The sequence below is a fragment of the Catharus ustulatus genome, chromosome 26 (assembly GCF_009819885.2).
Source record: "Catharus ustulatus isolate bCatUst1 chromosome 26, bCatUst1.pri.v2, whole genome shotgun sequence".
In the NCBI taxonomy this organism is placed as follows: Eukaryota; Metazoa; Chordata; class Aves; order Passeriformes; family Turdidae; genus Catharus; species Catharus ustulatus.
The window spans coordinates 3,404,654-3,420,184 of record NC_046246.1 but is presented as its reverse complement, the minus strand read 5'-3'; the positions used below and the strand labels follow the sequence as shown (position 1 = coordinate 3,420,184).

The window sequence follows — 15,531 nt, the reverse complement described above, 5'->3', positions numbered from 1 at the left end:
GTTTCGGGGTAACCACAAGGAAGATGAATGCAAATGTATTCCTGTAACTGGGAGAGTTCCTTGCTCCTGAGCTGGGCTCTGGTACATGGCCTCAGGGAAGCAAATTTGCAACTACCTTCATTAAATTGTTTAGGCATGATTAATCAGAAGTCAGAGATGTGAAGTTTTTGCACGTTTCACAACGCAGATTTTAACCCCTGCAGTTGAATACAGTCCACAAAGTGCTGTTTAGCACTTTTAGGCAAGGAACGGGTATGGCTGGGTGACAGATATTTTCCGCAGCACTTATCTCCTGCATGGGTTGATAAGTCACCACTGGCTGAATCACAGCACCTGCATCACCGGGATCCAGGTGGCACAAGGGAGAGGTGTGAGCCAGTCCGTCCTTGTCTGTGTGTCGGGGACAGCACAGGAGCTCCGGGATCCAGGTGTTACAAGGGACAGGTGTCTGTCAGTCTGTCCTGTGTCGGGGACAGCACAAGAGCTCCAGGATCCAGGTGGCACGAGGGACAGGTGTCTGTCAGTCTGCCTGTCCCTATCCCCGTGTCGGGGACAGAACAGCAGCTCCGAACCCCGCCTGGGCGGGCCGGGAAGCGGCCGCCGCTCCACCCCTCGCTCTGCCCTTCCGCCCTGCGCTGCTCTCCGGTATTATAAATCGGCGGCCGCCGCCCGCCCTTCTCCGGCCCCATGGAGAGGCAGCGGCAGTCTGGCCGTGGCAGCGGCACGGTGAGCGGGGGGGATCGCATCGGACCGGGACGGGGCCGGGATCGGGCGGGCCGGGAGCGGGGCGGGGTGCGAGGCCGGGGTTCCGGGAAGCGGGGCCGCGATCGCCCGGGGTGCGGGGCCGCCGCTGACGCCGCTGTCGCCCCGCAGGTCCCGGCGGCGAGAGGAGGCCGCGAGTCCCCCGTGGGGAGCCATGAGCGCGGGCAGCGTCGCCCCGGGCTGGCCTGAGGCGCTGGCCCGGCCCGCAGCGGGGATGAGCGGCAGCGAGAGCCCCGAGGGGCCCGGCGACGGCCCCGAGCTGCAGCTCAAGGTGGATTTTTTCCGCAAGCTCGGCTACTCCTCGGAGGAGATCCGCGTGGTGCTGCAGAAGCTGGGCCTGGGCGCCGATACCAACACGGTGCTGGGGGAGCTGGTGAAGCACGGCCCGGCCGAGCGGGACGGCCCCGAGGCCCCGCCCGAGCCCGGCGAGGCCCCGCTGGTCCCTCGGGGCGGCGCCGGCAACAAATCCCCCGCGCCTGGCCCCGAGGAGACGGAGAGCGACAACCTGAGGCCCATCGTCATCGATGGCAGCAACGTGGCCATGAGGTGTGTGCGGGGTGGGCGCGGGGCTGTGCTGGGGGAGCTCTGCCGAGCGCACGGAGCTCGGGCACGAAAAGCTGAGAGCAAGCACGGCAGCTCCTGGTGCTGGTAATGTTTTCCGAGGTGCTTCCACATCACTGCTCTGCTCACCCAGGGCCACCAGTCACGGGGCGATGATGGGGACAGCAGTGAAACATTTCCTCCTGTGTCCTGGCACCGAGGGGATCGCTGGAGAGAAGTTGTCCTCTCAACTAGTGGCTTTGTCTAAGTTTCCGTAGCAGGAAGTTGCTCAATAAATAATGACAGGGTTAATTAGAGGAGGCTTTGCAATATTGGTGACTTGTCTCCAAATTGTGCCTCTTGCGTTTTGGTGAATTTCTGTACAAGGTAGAGAACAATGAGATGTCAGAGGTGTCATCAAGGCAGGGCTGTGGCTCGTCCTCAGCATTTCGTGTGTCCCAATGCTGCTGGATCAGGTCCTGTTGGACCCTGTGACCAAAGCCCCCAGAATCCATGAAGCTTCCAGAATCTCAGGGCTGGATCTTTATTGGTGTGATGCCAGTTTTCACCCTGGCTTTTGCTCCCACTGCTTGCCCTCACCCCAACCCCAGCAGTATGTGTTCCCCACCTCTGCATAGCAGGGCTTCTTGAAATTTAACACACTGGGTTCTGAAAGCCTTTTTTATGCTGCAGCTCAGAAGCTGCCTCCTTTGTTGTTTATGTTTGTGTATGCAGATTTTATAAAAAATAACCCTGGGTGCAGGTGGAGCTGCAGTAGGTTTGTCTGAGGTGAAAGTGCTGCGTGGAGGTTTGTTTGCAGGTGTGGTTTTTGCCAAGCCCTGGCTGACAGTTCTGAGAACAGAACTGAAAAAGATGAGGCACAGGCGAGTCCCAGGGCAAATGAAGAATGGTGATGGCAGTGGAACAGGGCTGGAGAGTGAAAGCTGTGCCTGGAGTCCCTGAAGAGAGCCTGTTCCAGTTCCTACCCTCTCCACAGCTCTGGGAACACTGTGGAAAATGGCCTATTGTGAGCCCTGGCTGATAAGTGACTCTGGCAGCAAAGTTTGCCTTGGATAAGTGCTTGGGCTTTAACAGCAGGACTGGCTGTGTTTGTAAGAGGAGCCTCTCTGGTGAAAGTTACCCCAAGATGCAGAGGGGAAATCACAGCTGTGAGTCAGGGCGGGCCAGAGCCCAGGGTCTGACATGAGAGAAACAGTCTGGCATTTTTTAAGCAATTTGCTAGAAGGGGAATTCCATTCTGAAACTTCCTGTATTGATGGTGTGATGTTCCCTGCTGATTCATTTGCAATGTGTACAGCGGCCTCTCTCAACAGCGCTTGACAAACTTATGCAAATCATAGTGGAAATTAGCTTTTACTTCCTTCTAAGGGAATTTTTCTTTGGCTGCTGCCAAATCAGATCAGCCCAATTAGCTGCCTTCTGGAGGCTTGAGGTTGGTAGCAGGGACTCAAAAACTAAAAAACAACCAACAACCCCAAAACCAAGAAGAATCCACCAGAAAAGATTTGGTTTTCACATTTATCTCTAAAAAATTTTAGTAACCTGGCTATTTATAGCTTAATCCACTTGATATTGGAGAAAACTTTTAGAGCATGGTGATTGTCAGCCTTTTGTAATTTAGGATTGTTATTGGAGGTGTGTTAGGTGTTACTTCTGTTGCCAAGTGTTTAGTTCTTCTAGAATAAGTACTTTTGTACAGCTCTTCTTTCTTTGTAGTTTCAAAGAAAGGGTGAGGCCAGGAGGGGAAGTGAAACTGCTCTGTAGTGATGCTGCAACAGTGCCATTGCAGGAATGGCGCTGGTCAGGGGCTGGTGGGAGCTGAAATGTCATTCAGGTGCAGATGGAAGGAGTAAGATTGAGACAGGTGGTGTCCAGGGGGATGAAATTTTCCTGAATTTTGGTGTAGTGCATCTTCCCAGAATGCTGCCACAGAACATGGGCAGTTGGATCCCCACAGTGACACATCAAGCTGGAATAGAAGAGTTGAAAGCTTGCCAAAACCACTATCAGCAGAAGAGCTGATTGCACTGTAAATACTAGTGCTTGTAAAACAGGAGGGGTAGTTTCCTCCAGAAGTTCTGGAAACTTATTGATATGACCTAATTCCATTAATTAATTTAATGAATAATTAAGAAGCTTTTTACATCAGTACATGGCTACTGGCAATGTTGTCAAACTTTGTTCTCCAACTGTCATGAGCTGTTCACTCATCCAGCACTGATCACAGGAGATGATGTCATTTTGTGCAAATAGTGCATTTGTAGATGAGGTTTTGAGCCATCATGGAAAGAATCATGTATCCTTGAGGTGAGAGTGCATATAAAATAACTTGTTTTCCTGAGGTGAAACAAACCCCCAGTGAGGGTACAGTGCACCCTGGCAGGAAGCAGTGTTAGCATTAGCGATCAGAGGGCTAAAAATAACCATCAGAAGTTCCAGGGTTTAAGCAGAGGCGGTTTCAGAGCAGCTGCAACAGTTCTAGCTGCTGTCTCCCTCCCAGTGAGTATTTGGGTGTTTACTGGTGTCCTGAGGTGCTGCAATGAACAGGGGCGCTGGGCAGGTCTGAGTGGGGGTGTTGTTACACAAGACAAGTATCTGTGTTTGCTGTCTGTGCTCCTCAGCACTTCACTGAAACGTGTCCTAGTTGCCAGCTCCCTTTGCTCTGTGCATTGCCTGACTAGCACGTGTTAAATCATGAAGGAGTTAAAGTCTTAATTTTCTCCTTTGCAGCCATGGAAATAAAGAAGTGTTCTCCTGCCGAGGTATCCTCCTGGCTGTGCAGTGGTTCTGGGACAGGGGACACAAGGATATTACAGTCTTTGTGCCATCATGGAGGAAGGAGCAGCCCCGACCAGACGTGCTCATAACAGGTGAGAAAATACGAAAACCGAAAGTAGCATTTCAGGCTGACTGCTGTCACTTAGTGAGCTTGCAGAGCTCTGGCTAAGTCAGTAATTAACTTCAGGATGGAAAGTCTGAGTAGTAGGAGCTGAACTGACCAGGCAGAATTAGTCATTAACTTTTCCCCTAAGCCAGCTTTTGCCTGAATCAGTTGGAATTAATTCAGAAAACAAGGAATGTAATACCACTCTGCTTCCTAACTTCTTGTCTTTTATTTCTTGAATTTTTTCCTCTTTGTGCTTTTTAGCCAGAATTGTTTGAATTGAGGCGAGCTTGCAGGATGAGCAGGGTTGAATACACTCCAGGTTGTGAGTGACGTCACCTGCACTTTATCTGTGCAGGTGTGCTCACAGTTGTGTTTGCTCTAGACCAGTACATCCTGCGTGACCTGGAGAAGAAGAAGATCCTGGTGTTCACGCCGTCGCGGCGGGTGGGCGGCAAGCGCGTGGTGTGCTACGACGATCGCTTCATCGTCAAGCTGGCCCACGAGTCCGACGGCATCGTGGTGTCCAATGACACCTACAGGGACCTGCAGAACGAGAGGCCAGAGTGGAAGAAGTTCATCGAGGAGAGGCTGCTGATGTATTCCTTTGTTAATGACAAGTATGGGTGAAGTTTTCTGCTTTTGTGGGGTTTTTTTTTCAGCTCTTGTGCTGTGTTAGTGTGTGAGTTTGGGCTCTGTAGAGGGTGTTGTGGTCAGACAAAACAATTCTTCTGGACCTGAGAACCAAGGACACCCTCTGCCTCAGGCCCTGAAAACAAAAGTGAATTAAGGGGAGTGGAGCAAACTGGGGAGTATGACTTCATTACCTGAAGCTGTAATTGGAAAATTAACCCCTATGTGCAAATAGACCAGACTTATGTCTGTCTGAAAAATTTGTGACCACCACCCATATTGGGTATAGCGAGGCTTTTACACTGGCACAAGGTGTATCTATTGAAGGCCTTTAATAAATACCCACTTTATTCTCCTAACTCTGTCTGACCTCTGTTCTAAGTAGCCACTGCAAGGCATCATGGTCACATCTTCCTGGGCTTTTAATAAAGATGTGTGTGAGACTGGCTTGTTTTAAGGTAGTGATAGCAAGTGATGCATGAGAAGAGCAAAGTGCTAGTGATGAAATAAAGAAAAGCTGTAGGATACAAAGGCAAAAGAAGCTGGTGGCATCTCAGTAGCTGCTTCTAATTTGGAGCTAGGAGCTCCAAGGAGAGCTTCAGGGTGCCATTTCCTCACAGGACTATTGTTAACAGGCTCAGCAGCAGGTACTAATTCTTGTAACAATCAAGCATTGAGCCTCTTCTGTACCTGAAGGGAAGCATTTTGTGCTGCTGTGGACTGGGTGGCAGGAGGTTTGTCTCTTCAGGAAATGGGAGAGCTTTGTAGGGCTCAGATAGCTTTTGATCTTCAGTGAAATAGGAGGCTTTGAGAGGAAACCAAACTCAACTCAAAAAGGTGAACTGCTTCTGACTGAGATTTGTTTTTCTGTAGGTTTATGCCTCCAGATGATCCCTTAGGGCGTCATGGCCCCAGCCTGGATAACTTCCTCAGGAAGAAACCTGTAGTTCCAGAACACAAGAAACAGCAGTGCCCTTATGGTAAGATCTGCCTTCTTTATGTGAAGAACCAAGTGTCTGTGCAAGTGTCATTCATAATCTAGTCAAATCCAGCTGATCATTCCATGCTCTGGCTTCCTTACAGGGAAAAAGTGCACTTATGGAATTAAGTGTAAGTTCTACCATCCTGAGAGGATCAACCAGCCGCAGCGCTCGTTGGCTGATGAGCTCCGTGCCAATGCAAGGCTGTCTCCAACCAGAAGTGCCACTGCCAAGGAGGAGAAAAAGGGGAAAAGGGGTTCCCAGGCAGAGCTCTTGTGCTCTGTGCCCACAGAGAGTGACAAAAGCCCTTTACAGAAGGTCTCTGCAGAGAGGAAGAGCTTAGCCCACAAAGCCAAGCCCAGTGAGGTTGTGCTCCAGGCCAAGGGCTGTGTGGCAGGCAGTGTTTCCCCTGACAGGTACCAGCAGCCTCCCATGGACTCTCTGTCTTACATCTCTCAGGAGCGTCTCGACTCAGGCATTGGCTCTCTGGAGAACCAGCTGTCTGACATGTGGCCTCACAGATGTGCCAGTCACTGTGAGCACCCCCATGCAGAGCAGGTGTCTGTGTGCACCTGTGCTAGGCAGAGACCTGTGTACCCCCATTCCCCCAGCTTAGAGCACAACGGGCTGGTCTCTTACAAGCACACCTCCCATAAATCTTCTTCCTCTGGTGCTAGCTTCTTGCAGTACAGCCCTGAGATGTCTCACTCAGGAGCTCCCCACTCTTTCTCAGGCTATGGGGTACCTGTGCATGCAGGCACTGCAGGGCAGTACAGCCTGCCTGCCGAGTTCAGTGCTGCCCTGCCCCACTCACGGGAGTTCTGGTCTGAGCCATACCCGCTGCCACAGGTGAGATCCCCGGGTGTGCCCAGCCCCCACACGGTGCAGAGAGCCCCAGGACCGGCCTATGGGGACTCAGGACCTTGGGCTGGCTCAGAGCAGCAGTTTGCTGAGGAGAGGGCCAACGTGCATGTCAAGCTCTGTGGCATCTTCCACCCACACTTGGTGACTGCTGTGATGAGCCGCTTCCCCCGGCTGCTGGACCCCCAGAGGTTGGCAGCTGAGATCCTCACCTACAAGGCCCAGAACCCGGGTATGTGAGGCAGGTTCTGAGGGCAGCCTGGCCTTCAGAGAGTTTGAGGGGCTGATTTTGCCTCTGCTGCTGCCACAGATGCCTTCTGAGTGCTCCTTCTTATTCCTTTGGAAGTACTGGGCTCCAGCTGGGTGCTGGATGTGGTGTGCTCACAGTAAATTCTGCTCCAGCTATGACTGCGTGCCTGTGGGAGAGGTGAGAACACCCCAGCATCCCACCTTCCCCAGGGGCTGCTGAGCAGGAAGGGAGGCTGCAGCTCTAGAGCAGGACTGTTCCCTTGGGGTTCATGGGAGTCTGACACACCCTGAATTCCTGCAGTTGTCTGTAACTGGATGTGAGAGAAGTGGGTGCTGCCTTTGTAGTGGCCTAAGGCTAGTTTCTGAGGACCCAAATGCCTTGTCAATGCTGTTGTTAGGTCCTGACTAAGCCTCTTTACTAAATCCCACCATTCAGATCTGTGGCAAATACTGGGTTATTAATGTAATCTGAAGCCGGATTTATCCAACTGGTTTTACTGGTGTGCTTCTTGAATGATGTTTTCCACACCCTCCCACCTCAGCTTATCTTCCTGAGGTGAGGTAATTGTGCCACATGGACCACAAGTGCTCAGTGAGCTGCTCAGCTCCCAGGAGCTCAGTCCTTGCTCAGGAGGAGTAGCTGGACACTGCTCCAGAGCTGTGAGTTGTGTGTTGGGCATGTGCTGACAGCTGCAGTGTCACACAGGTGGGTGAGCTGAACATGCTGGGAGTGCTGCTCTAGAGCTGTCCTGTCCCAGGCTGGCTCTGTGCAGCACTGACAAGGATTTCTTCTGTGCCTTTTGCCTTCAGACAGCAATAGAACAGCTGCAGTCACATCTGGACTGCTGCCAGGGACCTTCCCGAGGAGTCTTTAATATTTTGTGCTGTAAGGCTGTTGCTTCATCTTCTTCCTCACCAATATTCCCCTGTCCTTTGGCTGTGCCCAACCAGAGCAGCATCCAGAATTGTAGAATAAGACTTACTTGGCAAGACTGTTCCTGTTTCATTTCCTCTTACTCTGTAAGATGTTTTCTATTGTAGGTACTGTAAGAGATTTTAAATATGCAAAACCAATTGCTGTAGTAATTGGTTCTGGCCATGGAATTTTGCTCTGCAAGGGATGCAGAAGTGTCCCTGGCACTTGCAGGCCAGAAGCAGTTGATTTGTTGATACACATTGTATCTGTGTGTGTTGTTGTTTTCTAAATACAATACGCCCTTCTGTGGTTAAACCAAGGTTATTGAGTGGCAAATTAGGAAGGGGAGAGTGGAAGGCAGCTGGCCCTGAAACCCTCCTGGGAGCAGTGGTGTCCATTCCTGCTCTTCCCTCTGATGTCCAAGGAATGACCTGTCCAGACTGGCACCATGTGCCATGAGACCACAGGGACACAGAAACCTGTATACCTGGTTAATAATGATACATTACAGATTAGTAATGTTTCATGTTAGTAAGCAAAATGCTTCTTAATTTTAAGTAACCTGATACTTTGCATATTTGTAAATTACAGAAAAAAAAAAGGTTTTTAATGTTATTGTTCAGCACCTTGCTGCTTGCAGTTTTAATCAATGCTGTTCTCACCTCAGCCATGTGTTACTTGGTAAGGTGGGTTTGGGTTTCTGGTAGAATGCTGGTAACTTCTGCCTCTCTTGCAGTGAGAAAATTAACATTTTATACTCCCCAGCTGACACTTGCTGAACTTTCTGTATCACTATGCAGTATAGTCATGTACTGAACAGCCAGTGACAGCCTGGCAAAGAAGAACTGTGTTATATAAATAAAAACTGCTGAGTTGACATATTTGGTCTCTGGTGCCTTTGTGAAAGAACAGCCAACATTTTGGTTGGCTTTCCAGGGAATTCAGAAATTCTTCCCTGAGGTTCTCTGACGGGCTTTGCTCTCTGTGTGCAGTCTGAGGGCTGGCTATTGACAGGCTGTTAATCGATGGAGCAAGACCAAAACATCCATGTGCTGTGGCAGATAAGGGCATGTGCAGTGTGTGCTGTTTATTTGGCTTCACTGGGGCTGCTCAGAGCCTGGGGCAGGCACTGGCAGGGCAGGTGGGACGAGCAGCAGTGCTGGCTCTCACTCAGCTCCTCAGTGTGGGTGTCACGGGTGCTAAAGCACAGCACACTGCTGGCAGTTTTGGAATCAGTGTGGACTGTTTGGCTTTAAGGGGCAATTCCACAGTACAGCCAGGAAATAAAGACATTTTATCCAGTTACAGCACATCTGTAGTGTGGAATATATGAATGGCAACATGTCCAGATTTTGCTCTGAAGATTTTTTATGGGCTGGAAGTACAGCTGGAATATCATTGCTCACATTGTGGTGTAAGGATCTTCCCCTCCCATCTGCTCCACTGCAGCACAGCATGTTCTTATCTCACTGGTTAAATAACTTTATGGTCTGTATTGAAACTTGTGCTCTTCATTTACCACAGGGCAGTGACTCTCTCTAGTTAATCAGAAACCAGGGGAAGCAAGTGCTCCCAGAGACCAGCTGCATTTCAAAACAAAGCTGCAACCTCCCAGGCTGAAGTCTTTATTGACTGTGGGAGAGGAAGCCTCTGAGGACGTCACTGCAGTGACAGAGCTCATGTGGCTCTGTGTGTGTGTGGTGGGAGGGGATGGAGTGGTGGCAGGGTTCTGAGCACACCTTTAGCCACGTGAGGAGTTTGCTGCTCTCTGTAATGGGATCTGCAGCTGAAAAATGCTGTAGGATTTTAAGGGCTGGTGTTCCTGTAGAAGACACTAGGTAAATCTAGTTTTACAGGATGTGTAGAGGGGTAAATTATTGTTTTTGCATCTCTCAAAGCTGCACAGGGACACAATTAAAGGAATCAGTGCAGAGGTTCATCCTCACAACCAGGAGAGGAAGAGCTGGAGCAGAGTGTGGACTTTGGTTGTGATGTTTCTATTGCAGTGACAGTCCTGGGGCCACATGGAGTTGTGTGGGAGGGTCAGGGCCTGGCACAAATCTGGTTGAAGTCACTTCCCCAAACTGCTGTTTGTGCTGCTGGGGCAGCCAGCAAGCCCAGCCACAATCCACTGCTGTGCTCTGAATTTTCTCCTTCCTTCACACCAAGTTCTGTGGTACCAGACATTTGGGAAATGGGAATGCTGATTGGAGCTGTTGCTGCTGCATTTTTCCCCTACACACTCCTCAGTGCAGGAGTGGTGGGGCTGCCTGCCTGCACACCTTGGCAGCCCTGCTGAGGCTGTTGAGTGGGGTTTTTGGGGTGGCTCAGCACCTCCTGGGGCTTGGGGGTAGAGTCTGCTCTAACTGCTGGGTGTTTGTTTTGTGTTCTGGGTTAGCCAAACTGGGTCAGATCTGTGTCTCAGCTCACTGTTGGAGGGAAGGAGGTCACACATGGGCCTGTTGAAGGTTTCCTGTGTTCAGGGGCTTCCCAGCCCTCATCCTGTCAGATGTGTGCCACTGAAGCCTCATGCTGAGCTTTAGGTTAGGACAGGCTGGTTCCTCCAGGGCTTGCTCACTTCTCCCTGGTCCTGCTGCCCTTGCTCCCTGAACTCCCATTTGGACTCAGCTTGATCCTCCCACTGGGGGTTTCCAGGATCTGGCTAGCCCAGTTTCAACATTTTAAAGCATTTTCAGAGGCAGGAATGGGAAAGGTTCCTGTGGAGGCTGTGGGACAGGGGATGGGGTGTGGTGATTTGGTGTTATACATGGGAGCAGATTCAGCATCACCCCTGTGTTTCCCCAGTGCTGAGGCTGCTGGGCTGCTGCTCTCCCCATAAAGAGGAATGGATATACTGAGCATGGCAGCAGCTCTGCACCCTGTATCCCAAATTGCTGCTGCAGCAGCACAGCCTCCCTGTGAGACAGGCCTGCAGGAAGCAGTCACTGTTGCATACAGGAGAAGGGAGAGGAGCTGGGGAGGAGCTGGTGCTGCCCCAGGGCCGTGGGATGGGATGGGATGGGGTTGTGATGGTGGGTGCTGTCCCAGGGCTGTGTGGGCAGGCTGGGATGGGATGGGGTTGTGATGGTGGTGCTGCCTGTGCAGATGCTGTCAGCACTTGCCCTCCAGCCACGGGCTTTTCAGTTTTCTCATGTGCTCTCTTCCGGGCCCTGAATAGCCCAGTGCTCCCCAAGGCCAGGGGGTGCCCCTGGAAGCCAAAGCCCTGTCTGGGGCAGCAGCACCAGCTCAGCCCTTCTGACAAAGCCACCGAGGCTCCTGGCCAGGACTGGGAGCAATGTTGCACAAGGATGTTGGAGTAAATACAGCCTCAGGTTAAGCAATAGGTCAGGAGGCTTTGGCTGGGGTGGTGGCTGGAGAAAGGTTTCTGTGGCCTGTGTGGTGGCTCTTGCCTTGCTGCAGGTGCTGTGGTCAGGGGCTGCTCTGAGGGGGGGTGGTGCAGAGCTGGTGGTTGCAGCTAATGCTGAGTGATGTTACCTTTCACATGCAGCTAATGCTGAGTGAAATCACCTTCCACACGCAGCTAATGCTGAGTGAAATCACCTTCCACACGCAGCTAATGCTGTGTGATGTCACCTTCCACATCCTGCAGCCGGGCCCCTGTGGGCTGGCTGGGGATTTCCAGCCCAAGGATTGCCATGGAGAGGTGCATGGTGGCTACAGCAGGGACAGGACCTTGTCACATCACTGTCTGGTGCTCCCATGGCAGCTGTGATTCCTGCAGGGTAGGGGGTGCAGCATGGGGCTGGGGTTTCCCTGCAGTGAGAGCAGCTCATTTGCAGGACCTGGTTTACTTTGCTCTTTCTGAGCAGCACGGGGCTGTCCCACCTCCAGCACGCCGGAGCCAGGTGGGTGCAGGGTGAGTCAGGCTGCTGCTATTCCCATTGCATCAGTTCCCTGCATGTGGGAGCTGCATGGGCATGTCGGGAGGACAGATCCCTGCCCATCCTGCCTGCTGTGGAGCCTGGAGCCCGGCCCCAGCCCCTGCTGCAGCAAGAGCTCATCCTGTCCCCCCTCCCAAAGAGCTGGGGGTGCTGCAGGGCACTGGTGCAGCTGTCCCAGCTCTGCTGGGGAAAGACCAGGCAGACACAAGCAATGGAGAGAGGCTGCCTGTATTGAGCAGTGCATGCAGCCCTGAGCTGGGCAGGCCTGGGCACGGGGCAGCCCCTCAGCCCAGCTCCTGTGGGGCTGCTGCTCCGTGCCCAGGTGTTGTGGGCAGCCAGGGGGGCTCAGCCGTGCCTGGGGAGCTGGGTGCCCTTGCCCACTGTCTCAAGGAGCTGGCCCAGGGTTGCGACATGTGCAGGAGCAGCTCATGGAGAGGATGGATGTGGCCAAGCAGGAAGTCAGCGGGTGAGTTTTGCAATCTGTCACCCCAGTGCTGACCAGACTCCTTGTTCCTGGAACCTCCCAACAAGCAGCAGAGCAGGAGGGCTCAGTGGGCTTCACCAGAGCCAGCCCTGTGGGGCACAGTCAGTCCAGGGGCAGCCCTGGGCAGGGAGGGCTGTGACGTGTCCTGGGGCAAACCCAGGGCCAGGGGCTTGTCCTGACCTGCCTCCAGCTGGTTCCTGCTCCTGGGAAATGGCTGCAGGTCTGCTGGATTGGGCCAGGCCCAGCCAGCACCAAGGGAGGGAGGGATACAGCTGGGACTGCAGCAGCCTGGCCTGTGTCCTGCAGGGCCTGGGCAGGTGGAATGTGTGGATCCTTCCTGATTTCCTGAGGTCCTGCTCACACCTTCACTTACTTTTTCTGCCTGTCAGGCTGGATGGAGCCACGTGGCTGCCGAGGTGCCTCCATCCACTGGCATCCTGGAAAAGAGGAAAGGAGGGACAGGGGACACCACTGGGAGCATCCAGCCAGGCTCCTGGTGGGAATAGATGCAGAAAACTGGGAGCTTTTCCCAGCACCTCCCAGGCTGCCCATCACCACCCAGTGCCCAGGTGTGAGCTGGTGGCCATGCCCAGTGGCAGAGGTCAGCACATTGCCCCATCCCCAGCAGTTTCCAGCCCCTACCTTCTGGGCTCTCTCCCTCACTCCCACTGGCACTTTGGTCCTCTGCTTCCCCTAGCAGGTCAGGGCTGTCACCACTGTTCCACTGCCATGGCAGCTCCTGCAGCTGAGCAGGGAGTGAGGGTCTGGGGGCTCAGAGGGGACGCTGGGGCTGGCACCCCCCAGGCACTCACCCTTTGGCGCAGGCTCTGCTGCTCCCGCAGCAGCTCCAGGAACCGGCTGCTCCACAGAAGCTTCTCAGCCCCCAGCTCGGTGCAGAGGAAGCGAACATCGGCCTCCAGAGCCTCCAGCCTCCCCAGCACGGCCTCGCTGCCCTCGCCACGCCGCTGCCCTGGCACCACAGCTCAGCTCCTGCCACTGCCCTGGCACCTGCCAGCCCCAGGGCCCCCCTGGGCCAGTACCCCCCTGTCTGTCCAGGCACCCACCTGTCTGTCCAGGCTCCCACCTGTCTGTCCAGGCACCCACCTGTCTGTCCAGGCTCCCATGCAGAGTCTGAGTCCACCTCCTCCTCCTCCCTCCCCTCCAGTCTAAGCTGCAGGGCTGTGCCGAGCTGGAAGCCAACACGGACAGTGGGGACTCGCAGGTCCAGGGGCAGCTGAGCCCAGATGGCCCCTGGCACCCAGCCTGGCTGGGGAGCCCCTCCCTGTCCCCCAGCCGGCTGTGTCACCGGGCTCGGCGGTGTCCCCGGGGCTGGCGAGCCCCTCGCTCTGTCCCACCGAGGCTTTACCTCCTCGGTGGCCTGGAAGGCGCCGTCCCAGCAGCTCTTGTAGCACAGCAGCAGCACCTGGGGGCGGGCACGGCTCACACCTGTGCTGGGCAGCAGAGAGCCCGCAGCGCTGTCCCCGCGTCCCCAGGGACAGCCACACCGCGCCTTGAGCCAAGGTGTGCTGGTGGTGATTCGCTCCCCCGCCCTGCAGCCGCAACAAACCCCAGCAGCAGCGGTGCAGCGATTGCGCCCCAGCAGCAGCAGCCGTGCAGATATTGCGCCCCAGCAGCAGCAGCGCAGTGATTGCATGATTGCACCCCAGCAGCAGCAGCCATGCGGTGATCGCGCCCCAGCAGCCCCCACCGCCCCTGGCCCGGCTCCGGCGGTCCCTGGGCAGGGGTTGTGTGGTACGGACCCAGGCCAGGCTCCAGAGCCCCCGCAGTGCCCGCAGCGCTGTCCCGCAGAGCGCCAGGAGCCCGCAGCCCGCAGAGCGCAGCAGCCTCCAGCGGGGCCGGCCCGGGGCGCGCTGCCGGCCCATGGCACCTGCGGAGCGGGACACGCTGTGAGCCGGGAGCCCCGAGCCCCCAGCACTGCCGGAGCCGTGCCCACCGTGCCAGGCTCTGTCCCGGCTCGCCCCGAGGGGAGCGTTTGCGGACCCCGCTGCCCTCCCCGCTGCCCCCTTACCCAGCCGTGCACCGGGCGCTCCTGCCCTCGGCCAGCAGATAACTCTGCCTAATCCTCTTGGTGACGAGGCTGGGCAGAGATTAGCGTTCCCCTAACGCTCCTCCTTTGGGGTCCGTAAGGGCAGTGGCTGCCCTTCTACGCCTTTCTTTGCTCAGGATTCATCTTTCACAAGCAAAGCACTCGGGATATATTTCCAACATCAATTTTTACTTTAATTAACATTCGGGTGAAGTCTGTGCAGCTCTGTCTGACTCCTGTGCCCAGGCACTGGCCAGCCGGGGGTCTTTAGTCACTCAGGCTCTTTAGGAAGTAAACCAGAAGTGTTCAGAAGTCAAAGGGAAGCTTTAGGCACAACTGCTGCAGTCAGCACCCAGCAGGAACCAGCTGATCCTCTGACTGAATCCAGTGTTTGCCATTTCTCTTTGTGCCCGATCAATGTGCCCCCTCAGGCTGCTGCCATCAGACATCGAGCCGGGCAGGACAGGCTGTCCCCTGTGCGGTGACAGACACAGCCAGAGGCAGGAATGGCTGCATTTCCCCACTGTCCCTGTGTCACAGGGAACGCAGAGCTGACCCTGCTGCATTTCCCCACTGTCCCTGTGTCACAGGGAATGCAGAGCTGACCCTGCTGCATTTCCCCACTGTCCCTGTGTCACAGGGAGTGCAGAGCTGACCCTGCTACATTTCCCCACTGTCCCTGTGTCACAGGGAGTGTAGAGCTGACCCTGCTGCATTTCCCCACTGTCCCTGTGTCACAGGGAGTGCAGAGCTGACCCTGCTGCATTTCCCCACTGTCCCTGTGTGTCACAGGGAGTGCAGAGCTGACCCTGCTGCATTTCCCCACTGTCCCTGGGTGTCACAGGGAACCAGAGCTGACCCTGCTGCATTTCCCCACTGTCCCTGTGTGTCACAGGGAATGCAGAGCTGACCCTGCTGCATTTCCCCACTGTCCCTGTGTGTCACAGGGAACACAGAGCTGACCCTGCTGCATTTCCCCACTGTGCCTGTGTCACAGGGAACCAGAGCTGACCCTGCTGCATTTCCCCACTGTCCCTGTGTCACAGGGAACCAGAGCTGACCCTGCTGCATTTCCCCACTGTCCCTGTGTCACAGGGAGTGCAGAGCTGACCCTGCCACACAACCTGCCGGCACACTGCTCTGAGCTCCACCTGCTCCTTGCTGCTTCTCCAAAATGTTCCACCCAAAAAGTCTGACAGCTTTCCTCGAGGTCAGAGGTGCAGTAGACACGTCAGCCTCTGAAATCCAGGTG

General features: G+C 54.6%; 2 protein-coding genes across 2 annotated transcripts; one reads left to right on the top strand and one right to left on the bottom strand.

Annotated features, from left to right (window-relative positions):
• The first annotated feature begins 908 nt into the window (after positions 1 to 908).
• ZC3H12A (zinc finger CCCH-type containing 12A) lies at positions 909 to 8,723 on the top strand. Its single transcript, XM_033080978.1, has 5 exons — positions 909 to 1,308; positions 4,054 to 4,193; positions 4,593 to 4,827; positions 5,714 to 5,820; positions 5,924 to 8,723. Exons 1-5 carry the CDS (start codon positions 917 to 919, stop codon positions 6,919 to 6,921), a joined length of 1,872 nt encoding a protein of 623 aa, XP_032936869.1. The 5' UTR covers positions 909 to 916; the 3' UTR covers positions 6,922 to 8,723.
• Positions 8,724 to 12,016: 3,293 nt separating this feature from the next.
• Positions 12,017 to 14,728, bottom strand: LOC117007691. Its single transcript, XM_033081015.1, has 6 exons — positions 14,632 to 14,728; positions 14,262 to 14,287; positions 13,599 to 13,655; positions 13,337 to 13,421; positions 13,045 to 13,202; positions 12,017 to 12,977 (listed from the first exon to the last, which is right to left on the bottom strand). The coding sequence occupies exons 1-6, from the start codon at positions 14,726 to 14,728 to the stop codon at positions 12,618 to 12,620; spliced, it is 783 nt and encodes a 260-aa protein (XP_032936906.1). The 3' UTR covers positions 12,017 to 12,617.
• Positions 14,729 to 15,531: the final 803 nt, after the last annotated feature.